The sequence below is a fragment of the Cotesia glomerata genome, linkage group LG3 (assembly GCF_020080835.1).
Source record: "Cotesia glomerata isolate CgM1 linkage group LG3, MPM_Cglom_v2.3, whole genome shotgun sequence".
In the NCBI taxonomy this organism is placed as follows: domain Eukaryota; kingdom Metazoa; phylum Arthropoda; class Insecta; order Hymenoptera; family Braconidae; genus Cotesia; species Cotesia glomerata.
In genome coordinates, this window is record NC_058160.1 from 30,512,829 (window position 1) to 30,535,061 (window position 22,233).

The 22,233-nt window shown below is 33.3% G+C and overlaps 5 protein-coding genes across 8 annotated transcripts; 4 read left to right on the forward strand and 1 right to left on the reverse strand.

Annotated features, from left to right (window-relative positions):
* Window positions 1-119: 119 nt before the first annotated feature.
* Window positions 120-14,084, reverse strand: LOC123260461 (calcineurin-binding protein cabin-1-like). The gene is made up of 5 exons (XM_044721563.1): window positions 13,769-14,084; window positions 8,595-13,653; window positions 8,271-8,524; window positions 2,323-2,486; window positions 120-2,236 (listed from the first exon to the last, which is right to left on the reverse strand). Exons 1-5 carry the CDS (start codon window positions 13,850-13,852, stop codon window positions 193-195), a joined length of 7,605 nt encoding a protein of 2,534 aa, XP_044577498.1. The 5' UTR covers window positions 13,853-14,084; the 3' UTR covers window positions 120-192.
* LOC123260467 (uncharacterized protein C1683.06c-like) lies at window positions 2,674-4,286 on the forward strand. Of its 2 annotated transcripts, none has more exons than XM_044721571.1 (4): window positions 2,674-2,929; window positions 3,032-3,287; window positions 3,358-3,786; window positions 3,853-4,286. In XM_044721571.1, exons 1-4 carry the CDS (start codon window positions 2,871-2,873, stop codon window positions 4,165-4,167), a joined length of 1,059 nt encoding a protein of 352 aa, XP_044577506.1. In that variant the 5' UTR covers window positions 2,674-2,870; the 3' UTR covers window positions 4,168-4,286. The 2 variants fall into 2 exon arrangements, with proteins under 2 accessions (XP_044577506.1, XP_044577507.1); XM_044721572.1 differs by having other exon boundaries at window positions 2,677-2,929; window positions 3,089-3,287.
* On the forward strand, window positions 4,495-6,028 carry LOC123260469 (probable uridine nucleosidase 1). Its single transcript, XM_044721574.1, has 4 exons — window positions 4,495-4,623; window positions 4,694-4,886; window positions 4,967-5,395; window positions 5,698-6,028. The coding sequence occupies exons 1-4, from the start codon at window positions 4,568-4,570 to the stop codon at window positions 6,010-6,012; spliced, it is 993 nt and encodes a 330-aa protein (XP_044577509.1). The 5' UTR covers window positions 4,495-4,567; the 3' UTR covers window positions 6,013-6,028.
* Window positions 6,619-8,247, forward strand: LOC123260468 (probable uridine nucleosidase 2). The gene is made up of 4 exons (XM_044721573.1): window positions 6,619-7,054; window positions 7,127-7,322; window positions 7,378-7,806; window positions 7,874-8,247. The coding sequence occupies exons 1-4, from the start codon at window positions 6,999-7,001 to the stop codon at window positions 8,186-8,188; spliced, it is 996 nt and encodes a 331-aa protein (XP_044577508.1). The 5' UTR covers window positions 6,619-6,998; the 3' UTR covers window positions 8,189-8,247.
* A 494-nt stretch (window positions 14,085-14,578) lies between the features above and the next one.
* LOC123262106 (constitutive coactivator of PPAR-gamma-like protein 1 homolog) lies at window positions 14,579-20,338 on the forward strand. Of its 3 annotated transcripts, none has more exons than XM_044724144.1 (15): window positions 14,579-14,707; window positions 15,424-15,816; window positions 15,884-16,056; window positions 16,156-16,269; window positions 16,357-16,873; window positions 16,945-17,577; window positions 17,672-17,810; window positions 18,123-18,248; window positions 18,418-18,535; window positions 18,602-18,905; window positions 19,015-19,286; window positions 19,480-19,500; window positions 19,619-19,708; window positions 19,778-19,887; window positions 19,965-20,338. In XM_044724144.1, the coding sequence occupies exons 2-15, from the start codon at window positions 15,609-15,611 to the stop codon at window positions 20,110-20,112; spliced, it is 2,973 nt and encodes a 990-aa protein (XP_044580079.1). In that variant the 5' UTR covers window positions 14,579-14,707; window positions 15,424-15,608; the 3' UTR covers window positions 20,113-20,338. The 3 variants fall into 3 exon arrangements, with proteins under 3 accessions (XP_044580079.1, XP_044580080.1, XP_044580081.1); XM_044724145.1 differs by having other exon boundaries at window positions 19,486-19,500; window positions 19,965-20,313; XM_044724146.1 differs by lacking the exon at window positions 19,480-19,500 and having other exon boundaries at window positions 19,965-20,313.
* Window positions 20,339-22,233: the final 1,895 nt, after the last annotated feature.

Genomic DNA, 22,233 nt, shown 5'->3' on the forward strand with positions numbered 1-22,233 from the left:
TTTAGACCTTAATTTCAAGTATTTTTTCTTAAAAATATTTATATTCAAGTATTTTCTATTCATAAATTAAATTTTTCATCAATTTGGCAGGCAAACTTTTTTTTCAATAAGAAAAATTTAAAAAAAATTTTTAAATGTTAATTACTGTGTTTTGAAATTGGGCAGCCGAGATAGATACGTGATTTTTAAAGTTTAATCATCTAAAGTAATAATTTCAACATTCTCATTAGCATTTTTATCGGCTTTAGACGTGGAACTGCTTGTTTTTCCTTGAGGAATACCAAATATTGAAACACTATCAGGAATATTAGTGCGAATAATATCACCAGTCTTAGGCGGTACAACACTAAATGACAACGGAGGATTTTTATTAAAATCAGTTGATTTAGAATGAGCTTTAGACTGAGACTGTGCAATTATTTCCAAATGAGGTTGTTGTTGAAGTTGAGTGAGCATGCTGATAGTTTCGGCATTGCTGGCTTGTGCCAGCGAGGAAGGCATTGAGCTAGTTATTTCCATCGAAGATTTAGGCTTACTGGAGGTCTTGCGCACCGAGGGCTTGATTGAAGACTTGGAACTGATTGATGCGCTCACTGGGTTGACGGAAATCCCACTGAGTTCAGGTGGCAAGTAAGAAGCACCCATCAGAGTAGCAGGATTCGCCATATTTAACATAGTCGACAATTTATTTACAGCATGCTGTGCTTTGCTGGATGTGCGAGGCTTCTTGACGGGCAGAGTTGCCTGCTGAGCTTGCTTCTTCTGTAATTTGTGCTGCAAGGAGGTTCCACTTCTAGAAGCCAGCCCCATGGGAACTGGCGTGATATTCAACCCAGAGTTGCCTAAGTTTTGATGAGAGGAAGGTATATTCATTATACCCGATGGACTTGCGCTCTTCAGTGGAGAGACTGACAGAGATGAGCTGTGAGCAGGCTGTGGCTCAGTCAAGCTTTTAGAAACTCGGATCTGTGGCGCAGAAACTTGCTTCGGAGGCGCTGTTTTTGGCTGCTGGATCACCGATTGCTTCAAAAGTGAAACTTGGCTGCTTGAAACTCCAGTTTTTAGCTGAGATGGTGGCATATTTTTAGTACTAATTACACTCAAGTCAGAATTCATTGATGAATGCTTGGTTTTAGATTTTTGCTGCTGACTTCCACTGCCGACAGCAGAAATAGAAACTCCGTGAGATAATTCTTTGGTAGAACTTGCAGTGGTGGTTTTGAAGGATGACTGGTTGTAGATTGTGGAACTAGTCGTAATTGCAGAGCCAGATTTAGCAGCGCTGAGATTCAACAGTTGTTGGACTGTTAAATTACCTACACTGTTGATAGATCCAAGGTTGCTGGAACTGACTGAAGGAACGGAGCCGACAGCAGTGTTGGAAGTCATTGTGGGCACACTGCTGACATTAGGCAAGCTTGTAGGAATATTTCCGAACCCACCGTAAGGCATTGATTGAAGATTGTTTTGATACTGTCGCAAAATATCTAAAGAGTTGCCCATTTGATTTAAATTGCTCAAATAATTAACTGCTGCTAGTGAATCCATCATACTAGGATTGAGCCCCGAGGACAACATCGACATCATTGCGTTTGACTCAAGAAGCGGATGGTTCATGAAGAATGGATTCATCAGCGGTTGGTTATTAGTACCAAGATAATTTTGGTATCTTTTGCTGGCGTTGTTACAATAAGAGTTCATTAAATTAGGATAATTTTTATTGACATTCGGAGGACGACCGCGTGGTCTGCCAGTTCCTGGATTTTTGTAGGGTTTACGCTGCTGATAAGTCTGCGGAGAGGTAGGAACCGGTTGAGACTGTGTCACTGTTGTTGAAGAAGGTGCAGTCGTGACTGCTGGCGGAGGAATACTCTGAACTTGCTGGGACGTTTGACTTGCAGTCAATTTAGACTTGTTGGCATTTTGCTGGTGGCAGAAGCGCATCGCGTCCTCCAGAAGATTACCCACTGAAGATTTCATGTCTCTGTAGACTTTGTAAGTGTCCACAAGCAGCGTAGCGAAGGCTTGCATCTCCTTGGACTGGAAGTTCTTGGATACTTGTTGGTAAATCCTGTATACATCCAAAAGTACCCGAGTCCTGGAGTCTATTTGATCAGGTTGGTCAGTATCTGGGCTCGGAGGACCCATAGACTGTACACGTGTTCGCAGTGACTGCAAACAAAGCGTAAACGCTTGTCGAGACAGCTGCTCGCGCTCCGAATCTCGCACATATTTCCTGGTAAAAAAATATCATAGATTAGCAATAAATAAAAATTAATCATCGCTATCTTATCTAATAGATTAAATAACAAATATACGAACTTGTCGGCGTCGGGAATTTTTCGCAACTGGATACACAGTTCCATCAGCATACAGCTGTCATCAGTTTCTTTGAGAACCTGCATCAATAAATGGACACATCTTGACATGTGCGATGCAAAACTTCCTGGTCGATCTATTTCATCATTTGGAATTCTCCAGACTCCCTGAAAAAAATTTAATTTATTATTTTTTATTGTAAAATTAAGATAACAATTTTTTTTTAATTATTTCAATAGTTTTTAATATAAAGTATCGATTACTGTTAAGTAAATAATTATTATTATTTAATATATTTAATTTTTACGAGACTAATTGTATAGATAAGCAAGCAGGGTCATGTTAGTTGGTGTGACACTAAAGTGGTCGGAATTGTACTCAAGTGAATCACAAGATAAGCTGTATGTATGAAGATCTATATATACATACACTGAAAGAAAAAAAAATAAATAAAAGATCAAATTCTTTAGAGTAGTGTCAAGATAGTAAGAAGTTGCTTGAGAAAAAAAATCTTTTTTGTTTGCTCAGCTAAGCAAGCTATTACAATTATTATGACGAAAAAATTAATTCTAATTCTGCTGGTTGTTGTTATAATTACTGTTTTAGCAGGGTAAGTATCAATTTATACTTTCAAAAGTATATAAATGTTTGGAGAAATTGATTTGATTTGAAAATGTATGTGTTCTGGTTTATGTGATAAATTGTATTACAGCTGTCTGTGTTATTTAGTGCTAAAAAAAATTGATTATAAATATAATGATTACGTTAGCGCATACTCTGAGAAACTAGTGATTGATACGGACCCAGGAGCCGACGATGCGGCAGCTATTTTGCTTATTTTATCAATGAGTGCAAGAAATTACACAAATTATGAGGTTGTGGGGATAACGTGTGTCTATGGGAACACTTTTGAAGACCTTGCGGAGAAAAATGTCCTGAAAATCTTAACAGTCGCCAATTTACCTGACGTAATATTTTAGAATTGATTGAAAATTAATTCAATGCTTTAAAAATTCCTAAAAAAAAATTTTTTTTCAGATTCCTGTGTACGGAGGAGCACAGAAGCCTTTGATGAGAAACTATACAGCCGAAAATTACTTTGGCGAGGATGGTTTTGGAGATTTTGAATTCAAGGATGAAATTCTTGGTGAAGTAGATCGGTCTACTCACGCAGCAGTAGCTTTAGTCAAGCTAGCTCGAAGGTACCCTAGAGAATTGAGCGTTTTAGCTCTCGGGCCGTTGACTAACATTGCAATTGCAATGACTCTGGACCCAGAGTTCGCTAAAAATGTAAAAAGATTCTTCATCATGGGCGGAAGTGTTTCGGGTGTTGGAAATAAATCTCCAGGAGTTGAATTTAATTTTGGAGCTGATCCCGAGAGCAATCACATCGTTTTGAGTGTTTCCAAAAATACGCCGCATCTTCTCTTGCCGTGGGAAACAATTTTTGGATCAAACATCACCAAGGTACCTTCTTTTTGAATTTATAAAAAAAAATCTAAAATAAATTATTAATTTTCTTTGATTTTCAAGGAATGGAGAACCAAAGAGCTTGGCTTGATCAATTCTAGCTTTGTAGAATTTTTGAACAAAGTTGAATCTAAAGTTCTGGGCTATGATAACCCAGGATGGAACTCAGCAGACGCTCTGATGGCTGCTGTGATGCTTCGCCCGAATTTGGTGAGAAGATTAACCACTGTCCACGTAGCTCCTGTTATTGATGGCTCTGCCAGGGGCTCATTGCTGATCGACTATACAAACACAACAGGACAGCCCGGGAATGTGGAAATAATCCAGGAAGTAAACACTGAGGAATTCAAACAGATGCTTAAAGAATTTTTATCATAGCATACTTTATAGCAAATTAATTAATTAATTAATCTATTATAAGAGCGTTGTAAACCTGGTGACCTCGTTGTATCTCTACAAGGATCGGTTGATAATAAATGTGCGATTATATTTTATAATTCTCTCTGTTTGATATTTAAACTCTTTCTGCCATTGAGCGTTTCCTGATAAATAAGTCGTTAATGTTTGATTGTCAATCGATTTTCATTGTTTAGTGAAGATAAACTAAATAATGTTGTCCTTAGGATACCAAACGGAAAGTTAAATGTTATTGATAAAAATGGAATTTATTACAAAGTCATAATTTTATTTTTTTTGTTGATAACTCGAAAACAGACATGAGTTGAGTTTATAAGACGGAAAATTTAATTGGATAGTTAATTGCTAGAAAATCTGAGCTATGAGCGCGTCAATAGTACTTTTAGTGTCTGGAATCGTGCTAAGTTCAACAACAAAGTAAGTATTAGTATAAATTATTAATTATAAATTAAATAAATTAATTTAAAAAAAATTTGGATTTAATTAGTGTGCACTCTGAGAAACTAGTTATTGATACAGACGCTGGTGCTGATGATGCAGCAGCGATCTTACTGGTTTTATCTGCAAGAAAAGATACCAATTATGAAGTCGTGGGGATTACTTGCACTTACGGAAATACTGAGGAAGAAAACGTTGAAAAAAATGTCCTGAAAACTCTTACTGTTGCTAATTCATCTGATGTAAGTTAATTTTTGAACTTCTGAGTGTTTTCTTTTATTGGAAAATACTTAATAGTGGTTATTGAAAATTGTTTCTTCAGATTCCGGTGTATGGAGGAGCGAAGAAACCTCTAATGAGTAACTTCACATCGGATAAGTATTTTGGTGAAGATGGTTTTGGTGATTTTGATTTCAAAGAAGAAATCAAAGGTGAAATTGATCCGACTACTCATTCCGCGGAAGCTTTAGTTCATTTTGCGCGAAAGTATCCAGGAGAACTAAGTGTACTTGTTATCGGTCCGTTGACTAATATCGCACTGGCAATTTCACTTGATCCCAATTTTATCAATAATTTGAAAAGACTGTATATTATGGGAGGAAGTATTGAGGGGAGGGGAAATAAATCTCCGGGGGTTGAATATAATTTTGGAACTGATCCTGATAGTGATTTTATTGTTTTAAATGTTACTATGAAAAGACCAAGTATGTTGTTTCCTTGGGAAACAATTCTCAAAGCAAAGATTCCAAAGGTATTGACAATTTATTTATATTTTTTATATTTTTAAAAAAATTTTTTTATAATAATTTTTTTACTAAAATTATATGACATTAAAGTTAGCAGTCTTGACCATTTTTTAATTTTTTTATAACAAATAAATTGTTTTTAAAAAATTATTTTAACAAAATTGCATTTTTTATTTTTTTTCAAATTTTTTTTGCCATAATTTATTTGTTAAAAAAATTATTAAACGTCTGCTAAATTAATTTGCATTAAAATAATTTAATGTTTTTTTTTTTTTAATTATAATAAATAAAATTTTGAATTTTTCAGGAATGGAGACTCAAAAAACTCGGCTCACTAAATTCAACCATCACTAATTTTTTGAACAAAGCTGAGAAGAAAACTTTTCTAACCGAATCTCTAATTTGGCAACCATCAGACGCAATGACAGCTGCGGTGATGCTCTGGCCGTCTTTAGCAAAGAAAATGATTAATATTAATGTGACACCTGTTACTGATGGAATAGCAAGAGGGGCCATGCTGATAGATTATGCCCAAAAAAGCGGGAAGCCCAAGAATGTGGAAATCATTCAACAATTTGACGCCGAAGAATTTCAAAGATTGCTTATAAATTATTTTCAATGAAGAATCTTGACCTTTGATAATTTTTCAAGTAAAAATTAAGCTTTGTTTTAAGTTTAAAAGGAGGTCCTTTCGCCACCAATGTAAAATAAAAAATATTAGATTATGAGTAAATTTAATTTTTTTCTAATAGTTAAGGTCCTTATTTATCTTATAGTGAGGTTTAAATTATACTTTACCGGACAAATTTTTGAAAAAATAAAATTTTTAAATGTTAATATTTGTTCAGAGTCTTACGAGAAAATCAGACGTTTGCAGTATTTCCCGAATTATACTATCAGTCATGGATTAGATGAAGTAAAAAAAAAACTAAAAATCAGATTTTCGAAATATTCAGGTTTCTTTTTTTGCAATAAAATATATCAGTTACCGAGATATTTATTGAGAAATTAATATTTAAAAATCACAAAAAATTCTCAAGTTACCTACAATAAAATGGAGTCAAAAGATTCAAAATTTCAACGATTAATGCCTCATATACTATTTATTTTTTAATTTTAGGAATTTTTATGGGTTTTGTATTTTAATTTATTGAAAATTTACTACTACAGTTGTTATGACTCAACTGGAGCGAAAGGACTTCTTTAATTAATACTTTTTTGTAATGCAATTAAATAAATTACGTTAATGTCATATGTGATTATGAATAATAATGTTGAATTTCAAGTTATATAATACTTTAACAGTAGAGACCATTGATAATAAATAATTAATGTAAATTTACTATTAATTAATTATGAATTCTTTAAAAGGAAAAATTTAATTATGTAAACTTTTCGTGAGACTTAATAATAAGCGTCATAAAAACCCGGATTATTATCGTAATAAAAACGAGCATTATCTATTTTGTAGAATCTTAAGCTTGCCACGTTACGTTTACTCCTACTACTAATAAAAATAATAAAATACTATTTGAGAATCGTCAAAATTTAAGTGGGCTTCAGTATTAAACTCAGTCTTGCAACAGACTGCTAAATAAAATTCTAATCATGAATAAATTTATTATCTATTCATTATTTTTAATATTACTAGAACTTTTAACAAAGTAAGTACAGTTAAAATCTAAATATTATTTTTATGATTAATTATTTTTACAATACAAGATAAATTGCGATAGCGTACGCTCGAAGAAATTAATAATTGACACGGATGGAGGACCCGACGACTCAGCAGCTATTCTCTTGATTTTATCTGCTTGTGCAAACAATAATACTAATTATGAGGTCGTTGGAATCACGTGTGTCTACGGAAATACTTATGAAGAGAATGTTGAACAAAATGTTCTTAAAACTCTCACTCTCGCCAAATCGCAGGTAAGAATATTATGTAATTTTTTTAGTTATTAATACTGATAGAAAGTTATTTAAGATTCCTGTATATGGAGGAGCAAAGAAGCCTTTGGTAGGTGAATTCAAGTTTGATGATTATTTTGGCAACGATGGATTCGGTGATTTCAAATTTGATGAAGAAATTCACGGTCATGTTGATAGATCTGCTCACGCAGCATTAGTTTTAATTGACTTGGCAAAAAAGTATCCTGGAGAATTGGACATACTTGTTCTGGGTCCATTAACAAACATTGCAATTGCAGTAACTCTGGATTCTAATTTTATGAACAACATCAACAGGTTATATATTATGGGCGGATGTATAGGAGGCAAAAAAAAACCTCTTGTTACTGATTACAACTTTGGAAATGATCCTGACAGTAATTATATTGTTTTAAATGCCCCGAAGTCTGGGAAAATTAATCTTTTGTTTCCTAAAGAGACTGTTTTTAAAGCAGCAGTTTCCAAGGTTTGATTTTACAAATATTTTTTTAAAAATTAAAATAAAAATGTATGAATAAATATTTTTTTTTAAGGAATGGAGAGTGAATGTATTAGGAGCGATAAATTCACGGATTGTAAGTTTTCTGAACAAAGCCGAGGTTAAAGGCTTGAACCGTCAATCTTCAACTTGGAGACCTGCTGATGTAATGGTAGCAGCAGTGATGCTCTGGCCAGAACTAATAGCAGATGCAGTACAAATGAACGCATTACCTATCACCGCTGGGAAGACTAGAGGGGCTTTGATGATCGATTACGATGGAGTGTCAAAAAAACCGAAGAATGTTGAATTTGTTAGAAATATTGACGTTGATAAATTTAAATGTAAACTATTATATTATTTTTCATAGAATTAAATGTCAACTTTCTCTTTGTACTTTTGCTAAAAAAAAAATAAATGAATATTAAATAAATGAATTGATAAAAACTCACATTGAAAAAGTTGGTCGATTTTCTATCAGCAAAAAGTCCTTGGAAAGTAAGATCAGTGTAATATTGACACTTGTATGTACTCAGCAGCAGATCACGACATTTGTCGTTGTCTTTAGCAACCTTGTGGTTGAAGAAGAAATGACAAAGACGGTAGATAGACTTGTAGTGTTCGGGAAATCGTAAGACACACTGTTCTAGTCCAGCTAGACAGTATGAAATTAGCTTTGCGACTTCTCCTTCAGAATAATACTCTTCTGAAATAAAAAAAAATAAAAACCATTGATTAAAAATTTTCATTAATAAATAAATAAATAAAATAGTAACCTTTTTTATCAACAGGACTAGGACTACGTTTTTTCTTCTCAGTATCGCTATCGCTAGATTCAGAATCGCTGTCACTAGAGCTGTCACTGCTGGAGCTATCATCGCTACTGCTACTAGACTCATCGCTGCTGCTATAACTCGAATTATTAGTTTCTGCTGTGCTGGAAGTTAACGTACTAGTAGTACTTTCTTGCGAAGCACGTCGGCTCAACGTAGTTTCTTCCTTAGTCGAGCTAGCTTCAGTCTTTTTCTTTTCAACCGCTTTGTCTTTATCTTCAAAATCAAAAGTAGCAAAAGACGGACTATCACTCGCCTGCCATTTACTATCGCTTTTATTAGCATCTCCCTGATTGTCATAGACCGGCAAATTGGTCGAGCTAGATTCTTCCGCTTGAGCATTTTTCCTTTTATTATCTTCCTCAGACCTCTTCTCCATAGCACGTGTCTTTTCATATTCATTTCGGGATTTTGAAGTTCTTGCACAATCACTTTCATCGCTGGATATTACCATGACTTCATCAGCATCTTTTTGATTCGTTTCATTCTGCAAGTCGAGTTCACAAACTTTATCAATAATACCGTCGACAGTTTCTACAACTCCAGCCCACAATTGCAGATGTGATTCTTCATTTAGTTTCAATTTTTTAGACGGTTCCTCGCTTACTGACTCACGCGGTCTTTTTTTATCATTTTTTAATTTACTCTCAGAGCTTTTCTCAATAACAGCAATCTCCTCAACACTATTCTGTCGTTTATCTAAACTAGTCCGACTTTTAGGCACAACTTCTGTCGTATTTTCAGTCGAGCTTTTAACAGGAATCTTATAATCAGTATCATTTGAATTCGACTCATCTCTTCTTTTCTTTTTGCTTAATTCAGAAGGAAACTGCATGAAAGGTCCGCTAGCGCAGTCCAACAAATGTTTCCAAAACAGGTCACCCAATGATTTCTTCAGCGGTTTACCTTCAAACAGCTCCAGATGCTTCAAAATACTTGCATGAATTCGATAATGCACTTCCAAAGCTTCAATTGACAAATAGTGAGCATTTTTATGACTAATTTTTTTGGGATAGTAAGCATTATTCTTGTGCAACAATTCACTGGCTTTGCCGTAGTGTTCTAAAAATATTGGAGGATCATGATTCTTCTTCTCGGCTATTTTAGCAAGCATGTAATGGTACAGCCATCTTTCATCTTGCATCTGTGCAGCATCTTCGATGTTCCCCAAGTAAATATTATTAGCTGAGTTAAAGCAATTAGCAGCAATATCCAAAGTGTCTTCCTTTCTTTTTTCAATAATCTCAAATTTTTCCATGCTGAGATTAGACTCCTGCTTGAGTAAGCGAGAACAAAATGAATGAACCATGTAAACAAAGTTTCCATACTCAATCCAGATGACACTGTGACCGGGTTTTATCTCTACGGCTTTTTGGTAACAACACTGTGCGATTTTCGCTTGCCATAATAATTTAGTGATATCTGAAAGAGGCTTACAATTATTTAAAGTTGTCCCCATAAGAGTGCTTACAGACATAGCGAGTGCAACCCAAGAGTTGAAGGCTTTTGGATGGAGGCAAACGTCCATTGAATAATACTTGGTAGCAGAGAGCCAATTGTTGTTTTTAAATGAGTAATCTCCAAGAAGATAGTACAAAGAATCTATTTTATATGGCAGTGGTTTTTTAACTTTTGGCATTTCTTCTATTTCACCTATGATATAAGAATTTATTTCATCAACTATTCCACTTGGATCGTGTTCCTTTGGAACCAGTGAGTTTATTTTTTTGAACAGAATTTTAGTATCAGCGCTGATTGACATAGCTCGAGGAGTATCGAACTCCGGCAGGACATCTGGCTTGTAGAATTCAAAGAGTAATTGAGCAATGTCCCATGTCAGTGGGATTTGAGGCACTCCATGATCTTCAAGATGTTTTGGTTTTGTTTTGTTGGCTCTGTTGGGGTGTCCATACAGACACCAGAATATTTTTTCCAGATGTTTAGTGATTTTTTCCCTCACCGCAGAGTATCGTGAGCTACACATTCTGGGCACGACTGTTTTTATCGTGAAAATAAGCAGCTTAGCTTCGTTTATACAGCACCAGGAATGCCGACCAAGGAAGTCGTGACCCACAAAGAGCAACATGATAGGCGCAGGAATGTCCTTGTCTTCGTCATCAGAGTCAGACTCAGGATCATCAGCGGCTTTGGCTTTTGAACTGAACCGAGACTTGGCTCTCTCGCGGTCATCTTCGTACTGAAGAATGTGGTGGAGAATAATCCAAGGCGTGACAGACTCCACGGGCATCTCCACTGCTGTGTCCGGGACATCCAACTGATGACAAAGAATCTGGACCGATGTTTGAACAAGTCTGGTTATTTTGCTCTCAGATAAATGTCTCACTACTGATGATCCAACCATTTCAATACAAGATTCCAATTTTTCCAAGCAGTTCAGCACACTGGGTACCCATTTTTTCTGATCAGCTTCATCAGAACTATTATTGTAACACTGCCAAGCTTCATGCAGACAAATTTCACCCCACATGAAGCAATCTTCGTACTGCTCCAGTTGCCACAAGCTTTCCAGCAGCATCGACAGCTGCTTTTTACGGTCAATATTTAATTTTACATTGGTCAATGAATCATTCTGTTGCTTGGCAAACTTGAAGGTGTCCTTGAGCACGAGAGACAGCTCATAGAATTTTTTATCCTCGTGAAGTTTCTGGACTTCGCCAAGTTTCTGCCCACGCTCTATTGACGTCAACTTCTTCTGGACTACGGACATATCAATGCGAGAATTATGTTTACAGTTTGGTAACTTGACTAATAATCCTGGAAAATTTTGCTTGAATTCCTCCATATCGTGAAGAAGAACTTCCAAGCTTTTAATTGCAATATCTGTGTCGCCTTGGCACAAGAAAATACTCGCCTTCACCCATAATACTCGCAATAAAAATATCAAATTCTCCTCATTTAATAAATTATCACGGACACTTGCAAAAATAATGTATCCTAGTTCTTCAGACGGAATTCCGGTGCCGAATTTATCGATTGTCGCAGACGGCAAGACTTCTGGCTTATTATCCAACCATTTATCAGTATGCAATTCGCTGAATAACAAAGTCATTTCGGCGTCATACTTCAAGATTGAATCTTCCTCAGAAGAGTCACCGAAAGGCGAAGCATGCGGAATATGTTCTCGTGTAAACAAATAAGCTTGCTGATAAATTTCAGTCAGTTCTTTCGGCCACTCGTGGTTCCATTTAGTACTTAAAAATTCCGTATACCTCGCAATTATTATCATCAAGTTGCTTTTACCGCTGTGCTGATTAATAAAATCAATAACTTGACTTTTTTCACCCTCCGTTCCAAAGTATTTCTGAATCGGAGAATCCGGAGATGGAACTGGACTCGAACTCTTGCTTTCTTCATTGTTCCCGTTTTCTTTACGCGCAAACAGTTGATACAAGTCCATGGTGTCCATAGAGTCCTCCATGGTTTTGGTAGGATCATCTCGGATTATTTTAGCGGTGTCAGGCAACAAAGTTGGAGGAAATATTCTTCGTACCATTTCTTCAAGCTGAAGGTCATCTCTCTCAGCTTCTCTTCTATTGGAACCGCGGACTCGAGCAGACCTTCTCATACTGCTGCTGCTCCAAGCCCACTGCTGCAAGAAGCACAAAGAGCTTCTTCGTCTTTTTTTAACTTTCTGCTGTTCCTCTTTGCCCTCAGTCTTTTCACTAGGCTTCTCTGACTTGGATGACTTGTCATTTGACTTTTCCGTCGACTTACCTTCACTTTTCTCAGCTGATTCAGCTTTGGGGTCGCTCTTATCCTGTACTTCTTCAACAGACTTTTCAGTATTGTCATTAGGACTTTCATTGGCCTTAATAATTTCCACTTCATCAAAAACTGTACTGTTGAGGAATTCTACACCCTCAGGAATTTTAGGCTCGCTTTGATCTAGCTGCTCGATATCAGATTCCAATTTCAACGGATCTTCATCTTCAATAATGTGAACATCACTGGAGCTTGATTTCTCATCATCACCATCGACATCCATTTCACTGTCCAGCTTAATCTCCGGAACCTCTTGATCTTCTTCAATCTCTGCAGAGTCTCGGTGATCCATTTTCTCAACATCAGTAACACTTTCCAGTTCAGAGCTAATATCTACAGTCGTTTCTTCAATTTCCCTCTTTTCTTCTTCAGTATTTTTACTTACCAGCACTTCAACCTCATTTTGAATATCTAATTTTATTTTACTGATAAAATTCAAATTATTATCGTTCATATACTTGTGCATCTCTACAAGACTCTCTCCCAAGTCTAGCCAGGAGTGATTTTTGAAAGGCCTATGAAGGGAGAGATCCGGCAAAGGTTTTAATTCAAATTCCGGCCTGCAAAATTCTACCCACCCGGCAGCGATTTCTTTCGCCTCAGCAATTAACTTATCGCCAATAATCCTATCAAATTCAGTGTCCAGCGGCGGATCCAGCGCCCAGTCGACATTAAATAATTTATAACTTTCCTGAAAATACGGAACTTCTTTGAATATTTGCTCACGAAACGCCAGACCTTTGATGTAACTGGGATCTCTTTCCAGAGCCATAGATATGTATAGCAGGCAGTTCATATAATCTGGCACCGCGTACATTGTAGTGATGATATTATCCAAACAAGGCCAATGGTTGGGATTACACGTGAGCCCTTGCTTGAACGCTGAGCAAGCAAACTCTAAGTTAGATGTCTTCATCGCTATCGTACCCATACGACACCATAGCATTACATCACTTGCATCTAGATTAGCAGCTTCCCAGTAATTATTAATAGCTTCTTCATAATTTTCCATTTGGTTATAAATTGCTCCGATATTTTTAAAGCAGCAATATTTCAAGGACAACATTGGCCGGGCTCGTCCATCAGGAACTTCAGGCTTCTCCACCTGGTCCAGCAGCTCAGTCTCCAACAAATCTTTAAATATAGTCAAGGCATCTTCTATCTTATTTTCTTTTCTCAGCTCTAATCCTTTATTGTACTCCGATAGAGCGATTTGCTCCTAAGAAAAATAAAATAAATATCAGTAATTATGTTTCAATACCGGCTCAATGTTGCTGACTAGGTTATGCTAGATAAAAACTATTTTTTTATCCATAAAAAACTTAAAATTTTACCTCGGCTTCTTTAGTAATTGTCGGTGTATTTTCTTCATCACTCTCCTCACTGGACTCCTTATTCAAAGCCGATATTTTCATCATTTTTATTTATTTTTTCTAATTTATTCTAATTTACAAAATAGTACACAACATCATTTATTTATCTTAACTCCTTATCTCAGAGTAACACACACATTTCTTATATATTAGTTTATATTTTTAGAACTATAAATAATTACTTATTATTATTTTGACATTACAAAAAAAAATTTATACTAATTACAATTATTACATTAAATAAATTACAAAAAAACACAGTTACCGCGTTCAAAACAAAACAATACTTCATGCACTTACATATGTTGGAACTTTAATAATAATAACAAGTAGAATTATAATAATACAGAGATAATTATTGTAATTTAAAAGAAACCTGTTCTACCAATGCTTCAAAATAATTTTTTAAATTATATCTTCAATAATTTTTAATAATATATATATATATATATTATTTACTAATTTTAAAAGCTGTCAAAATTCACGTGTCATTAAATTTACCAAATTGATTTTTTTTATTAAATTATATTTTAAAAATTTCCTTAAATATTATTTACTCAACAATTCACAATCACGCCTGCTTAATAATAGAAAATTTATTAATTATTTGCAATTAAAAACATAAAATTTTTTACTTTTTTTTATTTATAAATGACTCAGCTGGTCACAAAAGTCTCGTTATTTCCAAAAGACGATACGATTAATTTTTAAATTTACGAGAGTGCTGCCAACTTAAATAATTCCTCTGAACTTCTTTCCGCCATTTTGGTCGTGTAATTTGCACCATACTCGAAAAAGAGATGAAGAAGCACACACGTTAAAAAATTGGCAGTGTGTGTGTGTGTGTGTGATTTCTGTTATATACATTTTAGGAGCCACGATGATTCTCTTGGATTTTGCGTGAGTATTAAATAAATATTAATAATAACAATCAATGGCATTAATTATAAATATTTAAATATTGAAAAATAATGTGGACGTCGTAATTACATTAAAATTATCACGAGTCCAGTTGATAGGCTTGCATAAGTAACCGCTGTCTTTGTCTTTAAATTTATATATTCTTTTTTCCCCGAGTCCACTATCGCCATGCCGGTTTATAAAATACATATCATTTCAATCGTTTATTGTACCCGATTAATTTAATAAATTATCAGGAGCAATTTAAATGCAGTAATTTATTTAATTTTTCATCACTCTAGTAAATGAAGGTAATTAATACTTAATTTATTGGCTGTAATGATTTATAAATATTTATGTATTTATGGTGGCGATAAATATAGGTATACATCAATTAATTTTATTGCTACGTCCACAAGTAAACAAAATCAATGGCGTTCCTATAAATAGTTAATTTTTAAAAGCTGCCATTTATTTAATAATTTATTTTTATTTACTATTATGACACTTTTAATCATTACGTAATTAAAACTAGTTAGTTATCATGTGATATTTATAAATTGTTTATCAAATTAAATTATTTATTATTTTTTAGTAACTAATTATATTGTTAATTAATTACCAGCGTTAACATTTTACTTTAATGTCTTAAAGCTAATCGCCAATTATTAATTATATTATTATTAATAGTTTTATTTTTGACTTTTATTTTACAGGTTTCTATTCAAGACATACCGAGTTTATATGTTGGATTAAAGATATTAATTTGTATCAAACAATTACAAAAAAAATACTACGGAATTAATAAAGAGATAAAAAAAAATTTGAAAAGACAAAATTAAAAAATTTTAAACTAACAACAAGAAATTTTAAATTGTCACTGATAAAATAAACAATTACAATGGGTATCCAGGATTTCCAAACATTCTTAGATAGCAATTGCGCACCTGGTGGTGCAGTGACCGTGGATTTGTTAAAAATTGCACGACAAGTTATTCAAAGACAGCGAAATCGCCTTAACAAAGCTCAATCATCCCACCCACCATTATTACGTCTCGTTTTGGATGCCGAATGTTGTCTAGACCGCCTTTACGGCGGATATTTTTCAGGTATGTGTTGATATAAAGTTAGAGAAATTAATTGAGATAAATAAATTGTTTATTTTTTATTGAATAGACTGGGCTTGCGGTGGACAATGGAATCGTATGCTCCAGTTTCTCGCTATTTTAATTCAAGCTACTGAGCTGTCAGGGGCTGACTTGGTTGTGTTTTTCAATGGCTGTAATGAAGTTCCGCGTCGCTCTGAGTGGATTCAGCAGCAACTTCAAATGCGTAATAAAGTTGATAATGTACGTTGCTGACAGTATAAATACAAGACAATACAATTGTTCAAACAAAGAGAAAAAAATATATTTATAGTACAATAATTATTTTTATTTATCAAATAGGTTTTAAAGCATATTGCTATTAAGGGTACACCACCACCAAAAATTTGGTGGACACCTCCTGTATGTTTACGTACTAGCTTACGTATGGCACTGCGTCATTTAAAAGTATCTGTGGTAAATATTTATTTTAATTATTGATTAAAGAGTTTAAATATTTTTTACTAGATATTAAAATTTAATAATTATCTATTGCTTTTTTAGATGTGTAGTATGGATGATCATCATCAAGAAGTAATAGCTTATTGTCGTGAAAATAACTTTAATGGGCTTGTTGCTGATGACGGAGAGTATGCAGCTTTTGATCCACCTCGTTATTTTTCTTCAGAACAATTGAAACTTACGTACAAAGGATCTTTGGACACAAAAGAATATTTAATGTCAGAAGTTAATAAATCACTTGGAATACCATCAGACCGATTGTGTATTCTAGCTGCATTGCTTGGAAATTATATTCTTACTGAACAAGAACTTACAGATTTTTATAAAAAATTGAATATCAATATAACTGGTCCAAACAAAACAAATATTGATCAATCTATTAAAATAATCGCAATATTTGTTAAGGACCTTCCATCGACTGACAAAGACGTATTAGCTCAAAAAGTATTTGGCTCAACGTCTGATCCTAGATGTTTTAAACTCCATCAGTCCGTCCAATATTATATTAATGGAACCAAGGAGGGATTTTTGCATTATAAAACAACTAAACCAACTAAAGGTTTGTTATTTAATTATAAATAAATAATAACTCTTATAAAATTATTTTAATTATTTTAAATGTTTATTCAGGAACTCACAAACTAGAAAAAAAAAATCCTGTTGTAAACCAACAAAATTCAACAGAAGCAACGACACCTGACGAAAATTGTGCGATGGGAACCTCCCGATTTGCTTCGGAAACAGCGGAGAGTGAGCGTGAGAGTTTGGATGCCTACAATCAGGCAACAGCAAACGCTAAAGCTGCACCACAAATTGTTATCGAGCCACCACTGCAGTCTCAAGGAGACGGTGATGTTAAAACTGATGACGAGCAGCCTGCTGCAGAGCCCGCTGTTAATGGTAAACACAGTAATTTATCAACAAGCTCACCGAATTCTAACAGCAGTTCATCAGTGACTTCTCCATCACACCCGACCACGGGACAAGCTAAAGTCATTGACAAACCTGTCAGTATTCCGACTACTGTGCCAGAAGTAATGAGAACTGCCTCTGAACGTCATCAAAAAGGTTTAATGTCTCCTCATATTTATCAAATTCTCGCGACGGGTGAAATTAAATTACCCGTTTTACTGGAAGATGAAAATCAACAGGAGTTTCCATCTATTCATGTCATTTATCGACCGGTGAGGCAAATGGTTTACGCTATTTTGTTTAATCTTCATCATCAAATATTTATGGCTACTAAGAATAAAGAAAAAGGAGGTAATATAATACAAAATAGTTTTATTCAGTATCAAGCTTATAAATAATATATTTATCAATTAAATCTACGAATTATTTATCATTTTTAAAATAGATAACGAAAAAATCGAAGTGCCTGATATTGTAATTAAAGAGTGGGTATGGTCAAAAACAAATCCATACCAAACACCAGAGCTGATCAAAGCCGAACAGATTGGCTGGGGTGTACCGACAATTCAACGTTTGTGGTTCGGGTAAGTACTTAAATATTTAAATTCCTTTTTAATTTATACAGTAGCTTTGAATAAAAATGATTATCATGTCGATTGAAACTGGTACTTTAATTATTTAAACGAGACTTTTAGCCATTGATTCATTATTTATAAATACAGCTTGCTCTGGAGAGTTTTTTTAAATTTGTGTGTTTAATAGTCTGTGTGTCTATTAATAATTTTGTATCTGTGGATTTTATTACGTGTCGACTGTGCATTTATTTAAATGTATCAAATAAGTACCGCACAGCAATTTGAAAATTTTATTTCAATTCTGTGAACTTTATTTTTCAGTACTGGCATTGAAGATAAACGCCGCCGACTTCGTGGATTCCTTACATGCATGAAATCAGATACTTCACTCATGTTGAATATTTCTTATGTACCACAGCACTTGCTGGTCATGGCTTGCGTACTAAGGTATTTATCATTTATTCTATAATATAAAATTTATGACTAAAGTATAATAATAATTTATTTTTATAGTCAATTTTTTTTTTTATTAAAATTTTTTTTTTTTAATTTATGGACAAGGATGTAAATTTAAAAATTCTAACTGTCTAAAAAAAACCTAATAAATTTATTATAGATACATCATGTGTTTTTCGGATAAGACAAAAATATTACGTCGTCAAGAACTTGATGCTTTTATTGTCCAAGCATTTTCACCGGATTTAATGAACCCGCAATACCTCCAAGATCTTCAGGTACTTAGTAAAACTCATAAAATAATTTTTGAATGTTTTTTTAATAAAATAAACCTAAAAATTTAGCTTCCACTCGTAACATTCCGTGGCGTTCAATTGGCAACTTTGTTCATGGCTGGTGTGGAAACAGCTTTATTGGCTAACGATGCTTGTGGTGCCCCAATCCCCTGGCTGATGTGTTGCCCATGGTTGTTCTTTGACGGAAAACTGTTCCACCACACTGTAGCTCGTGCAGCAGTGGCTAAAAATCTTCTTGAGCTCTGTGGGGGCCACATTGATCGCGTAGTAAAAGTTGATAGAATGCGTAAAGCCATTATCGAGGGATTTAATCCTGTGTACGCTCGGCCTCTACAACAACCAATAGTTTCAAGTAATTTTTTATTTAAATAAATACATTTTATTATTATTATTATTATTAGTATGTACAGAGTCAGTTACCAAGATAGTAATGACTAATAAATTTAATTAAATTTTTTTAGACTTGATTCCTGGATTCCGATCACTGACGCTAACATCGAAAGGTCTACAAGTTAACTTTGCATTGAATGACACGCAAAATCGTGCTCGTGTCAATCGACCTGTCAACGTTCTGCAGCGTGAATTAATTCGCAGACCTGTACCTTCTCGTGGAGGTCAACTAGAAATTGCTGGAGTCGTCGTTGGTCAATGGGGCGCTAACTACGGACAACCTGGAAGGATCCAAGGTCCTCAGCCAATCCAAGGCCATCTTCGCGGACGACTTCCTCAACAGGTATAAATAAATCTTTTTTTTTTTAATTAATTTTCGCAAGATGCACGATGTAATTATCTTTTATTGATTGTTATTATATATTTATATTTAATTAATAATGGCGATTAATTGTGAATTAAAATAATTTAAAAATACATTGTACAATTAGTGTAATATGTATATTTTATTTTTGACGCTACTCCTATTATTGGAGCTCCAGATTGTGGATGCATTGGTGAGAATTAGTAGTATTTGTTTTAAATATTTGAGTCTTTGAAAATAATTACCAACCAGTGCATGAATTATTATTATTGTAGCTTGATTTTATGTAGAATTGCTATTGATTGTTTTAGGTGCCATTCCCACGCTTAAATACTCGTATGTTTCAACCGCGAGGAGGTAACAATGCACTCGCTACTCGCGGAAAGAAAACTCAAATGAAAGTAAGTTGTCGAGTTTTTTAATTCTTAATAATAATAAATTTTTTTATTTATTAATTTTATAACTTACAGGCTACGAGCAAAAAAAAGTCTGCTGTTAAGAAAAATCAAGAGAATGACATGAAAAAAGATTCGAAAAATCGAGACAACTCGGTTGATGAAGTCAACGCAGATGCCTTCTCGTAAGTTTAATTAATTATTAATTAATTAATTACTTAAAGTGTTTAAACATCTTCGAATTGATTTTTTATTTTTTTAGTAAATTATTGGTGAAAGACGTAAATGCCAAAGAAAAAACAGAATCTAATCAACAAACAGAGAGTGCTGTTAACGGTGGTGGCAAACCCGTAGAGAAGGGCCAGGGCGATGCATCTTTAAATGTATCAAAAACGGTAAAAGATAATTAAATTAACCCGAAATTAACTTTAATTTCGGGTTTTGGGTGGAGGAAGAATATTTAAAGTTCTCGGATGTAACTAAAGACCGCAACTAATATCTTTATATGACTATCGAGCGGTCGTGCACAGTTAAAGTAACGTTTGATACGTTAATTTATTTTTTTTTATTCATTTATTAAAAAATTAATTATTACGCATAATTATATATTATATTATTTCAATAATTATTAAAATTATTATTATGAGTTTTGTTAATTTGTGTTAAAGTTATATTTTTTTTTTTTTTTCATATTTGTAAAAAATTTATTAAAATTATTTAGAATAAAAATTAAATTTATGGCTGAGGATTTTTTTTTTATCGCGTTTACGTTTGAAATCTTTAAGTATATTTTTTTTGTTACATAAGAACTATGTATTAAAAGTGCACTATGGCTCGATGTGCGTATAAAGTTCTGGTGGGGCCAATAATTAATAAAATAAAAAATGAAACAGTAATGAGTGTGATTTAAAGATATGAAAATGTAAAAGGATAAACTAAATGTATAAATAGATCGATAAAGCGATCATTACCATGTCCTCACTGCCAAAAATATCGCCGTATACATTAGTTAAAAAAATAATGGACAAACAAATTAAAAAAAAAAAAAAAAAAAAAAAAAAAAACATAGTAAAGAGATCATACTCTTGCGACGATAAATGCGTAACTTTGACTGATAAGCGTTTGTACGCTGGTTTCTATAAACATAAAACGAAATATGGTCAACTGTTATATGTATTTAATTATTAAGGAATGTGATTATTTTTTTTTACCATGATATAAAATATATATTTTCCGGTATTATATGAAATGCTCGCTTCGCACGGTCTTGTTATCGGATGCCTCATTTAGTTTTATAAAACATCATTATTATGTGATAATAATTGTGTTTACTTGAACGGATAATAAATAAAAATAATGAGACACAAGATACCTAGACGGTATTATTGGCGTAAAGAGACTGATGCTTTTCATATAGGTAAAATATATATTTATACATATATACGAGTCCCTATATTTAAATGATTTATTCTGGTAGGATTTCTCGTATTTTAATTGATACAAATGCTGACTAACGAGTGCTTGAATTGTCGTGCCTGATAAACTTAATCTGTTTAAGTAATGAATAAACGATAAATAAATAACATTTGTTATAAGTATGTTATTTATGTATGAAAAATGAAAAATAGTGTGCTCACTGATGTATGAATGAGTCAAGTGTGAATGCGATGATAAAACTGAATGATTTGTAATAGTTATGTGTGAAGTAATTTGTAAATAAGAGTGTAGTATGCTGATTAATGAGCATTAATAATCATTAATTGTGATTGTTAACTCTCAGAGATCTGATTCATTTAATTGAATTAAATAAGTATGGAGAGAATAAACGTAATAATTAAAAGTGATCTGGATGAAACTCATGGCATTGATAAGGATAATAAAAACAAGGCTGACTATGGTTTGATATTATGAACCATGTAAAATAAAATAATATGATTATGATAATGATAATGGAGTAAGAAAAATGTAAGAGTATACGATTATTAAAGCGGGATTAATATACAAGAAAAAAAAAAATGAAAAGCCGTTGATTAAAATGTGAGATCAAGAGATTGAAAAATGTTATATTTTTGTAGATTTGTTATTGCATAATTATATGCATTGTGACAATGACTTTATACGACAAATAACGTTTTAATAAGAAAAAAAAATAACAAAGTCGTAATTACAAAGTTGAATTTGTATTTTTTTTTTTTTGGAGATTGAACGAGAATGTGCGTTTAGTTTGAACACGGCAACTGGAAACTATAAATTAAACAATAAATGTTCATTCAATGACATTACCAGATATTTAAGCGCATGTGTGCCTCCAGAAATTGAAAAAATCCATTTTAAAATCTTTAAAAATAAATTACAGGTGGATTGAGCTTTTAAAAAAAAAAAATTGGAATTAAATATTCCTGTAATTTGATGATTAATATTGAAACCAATACTGACACAACTCTATTAAATATTTTCAGATTAAAATATGTAATCATGATTGTAAATGTCAACAGATTTTAAAAAGAAAATTGTGACTAAAAAATAATGTA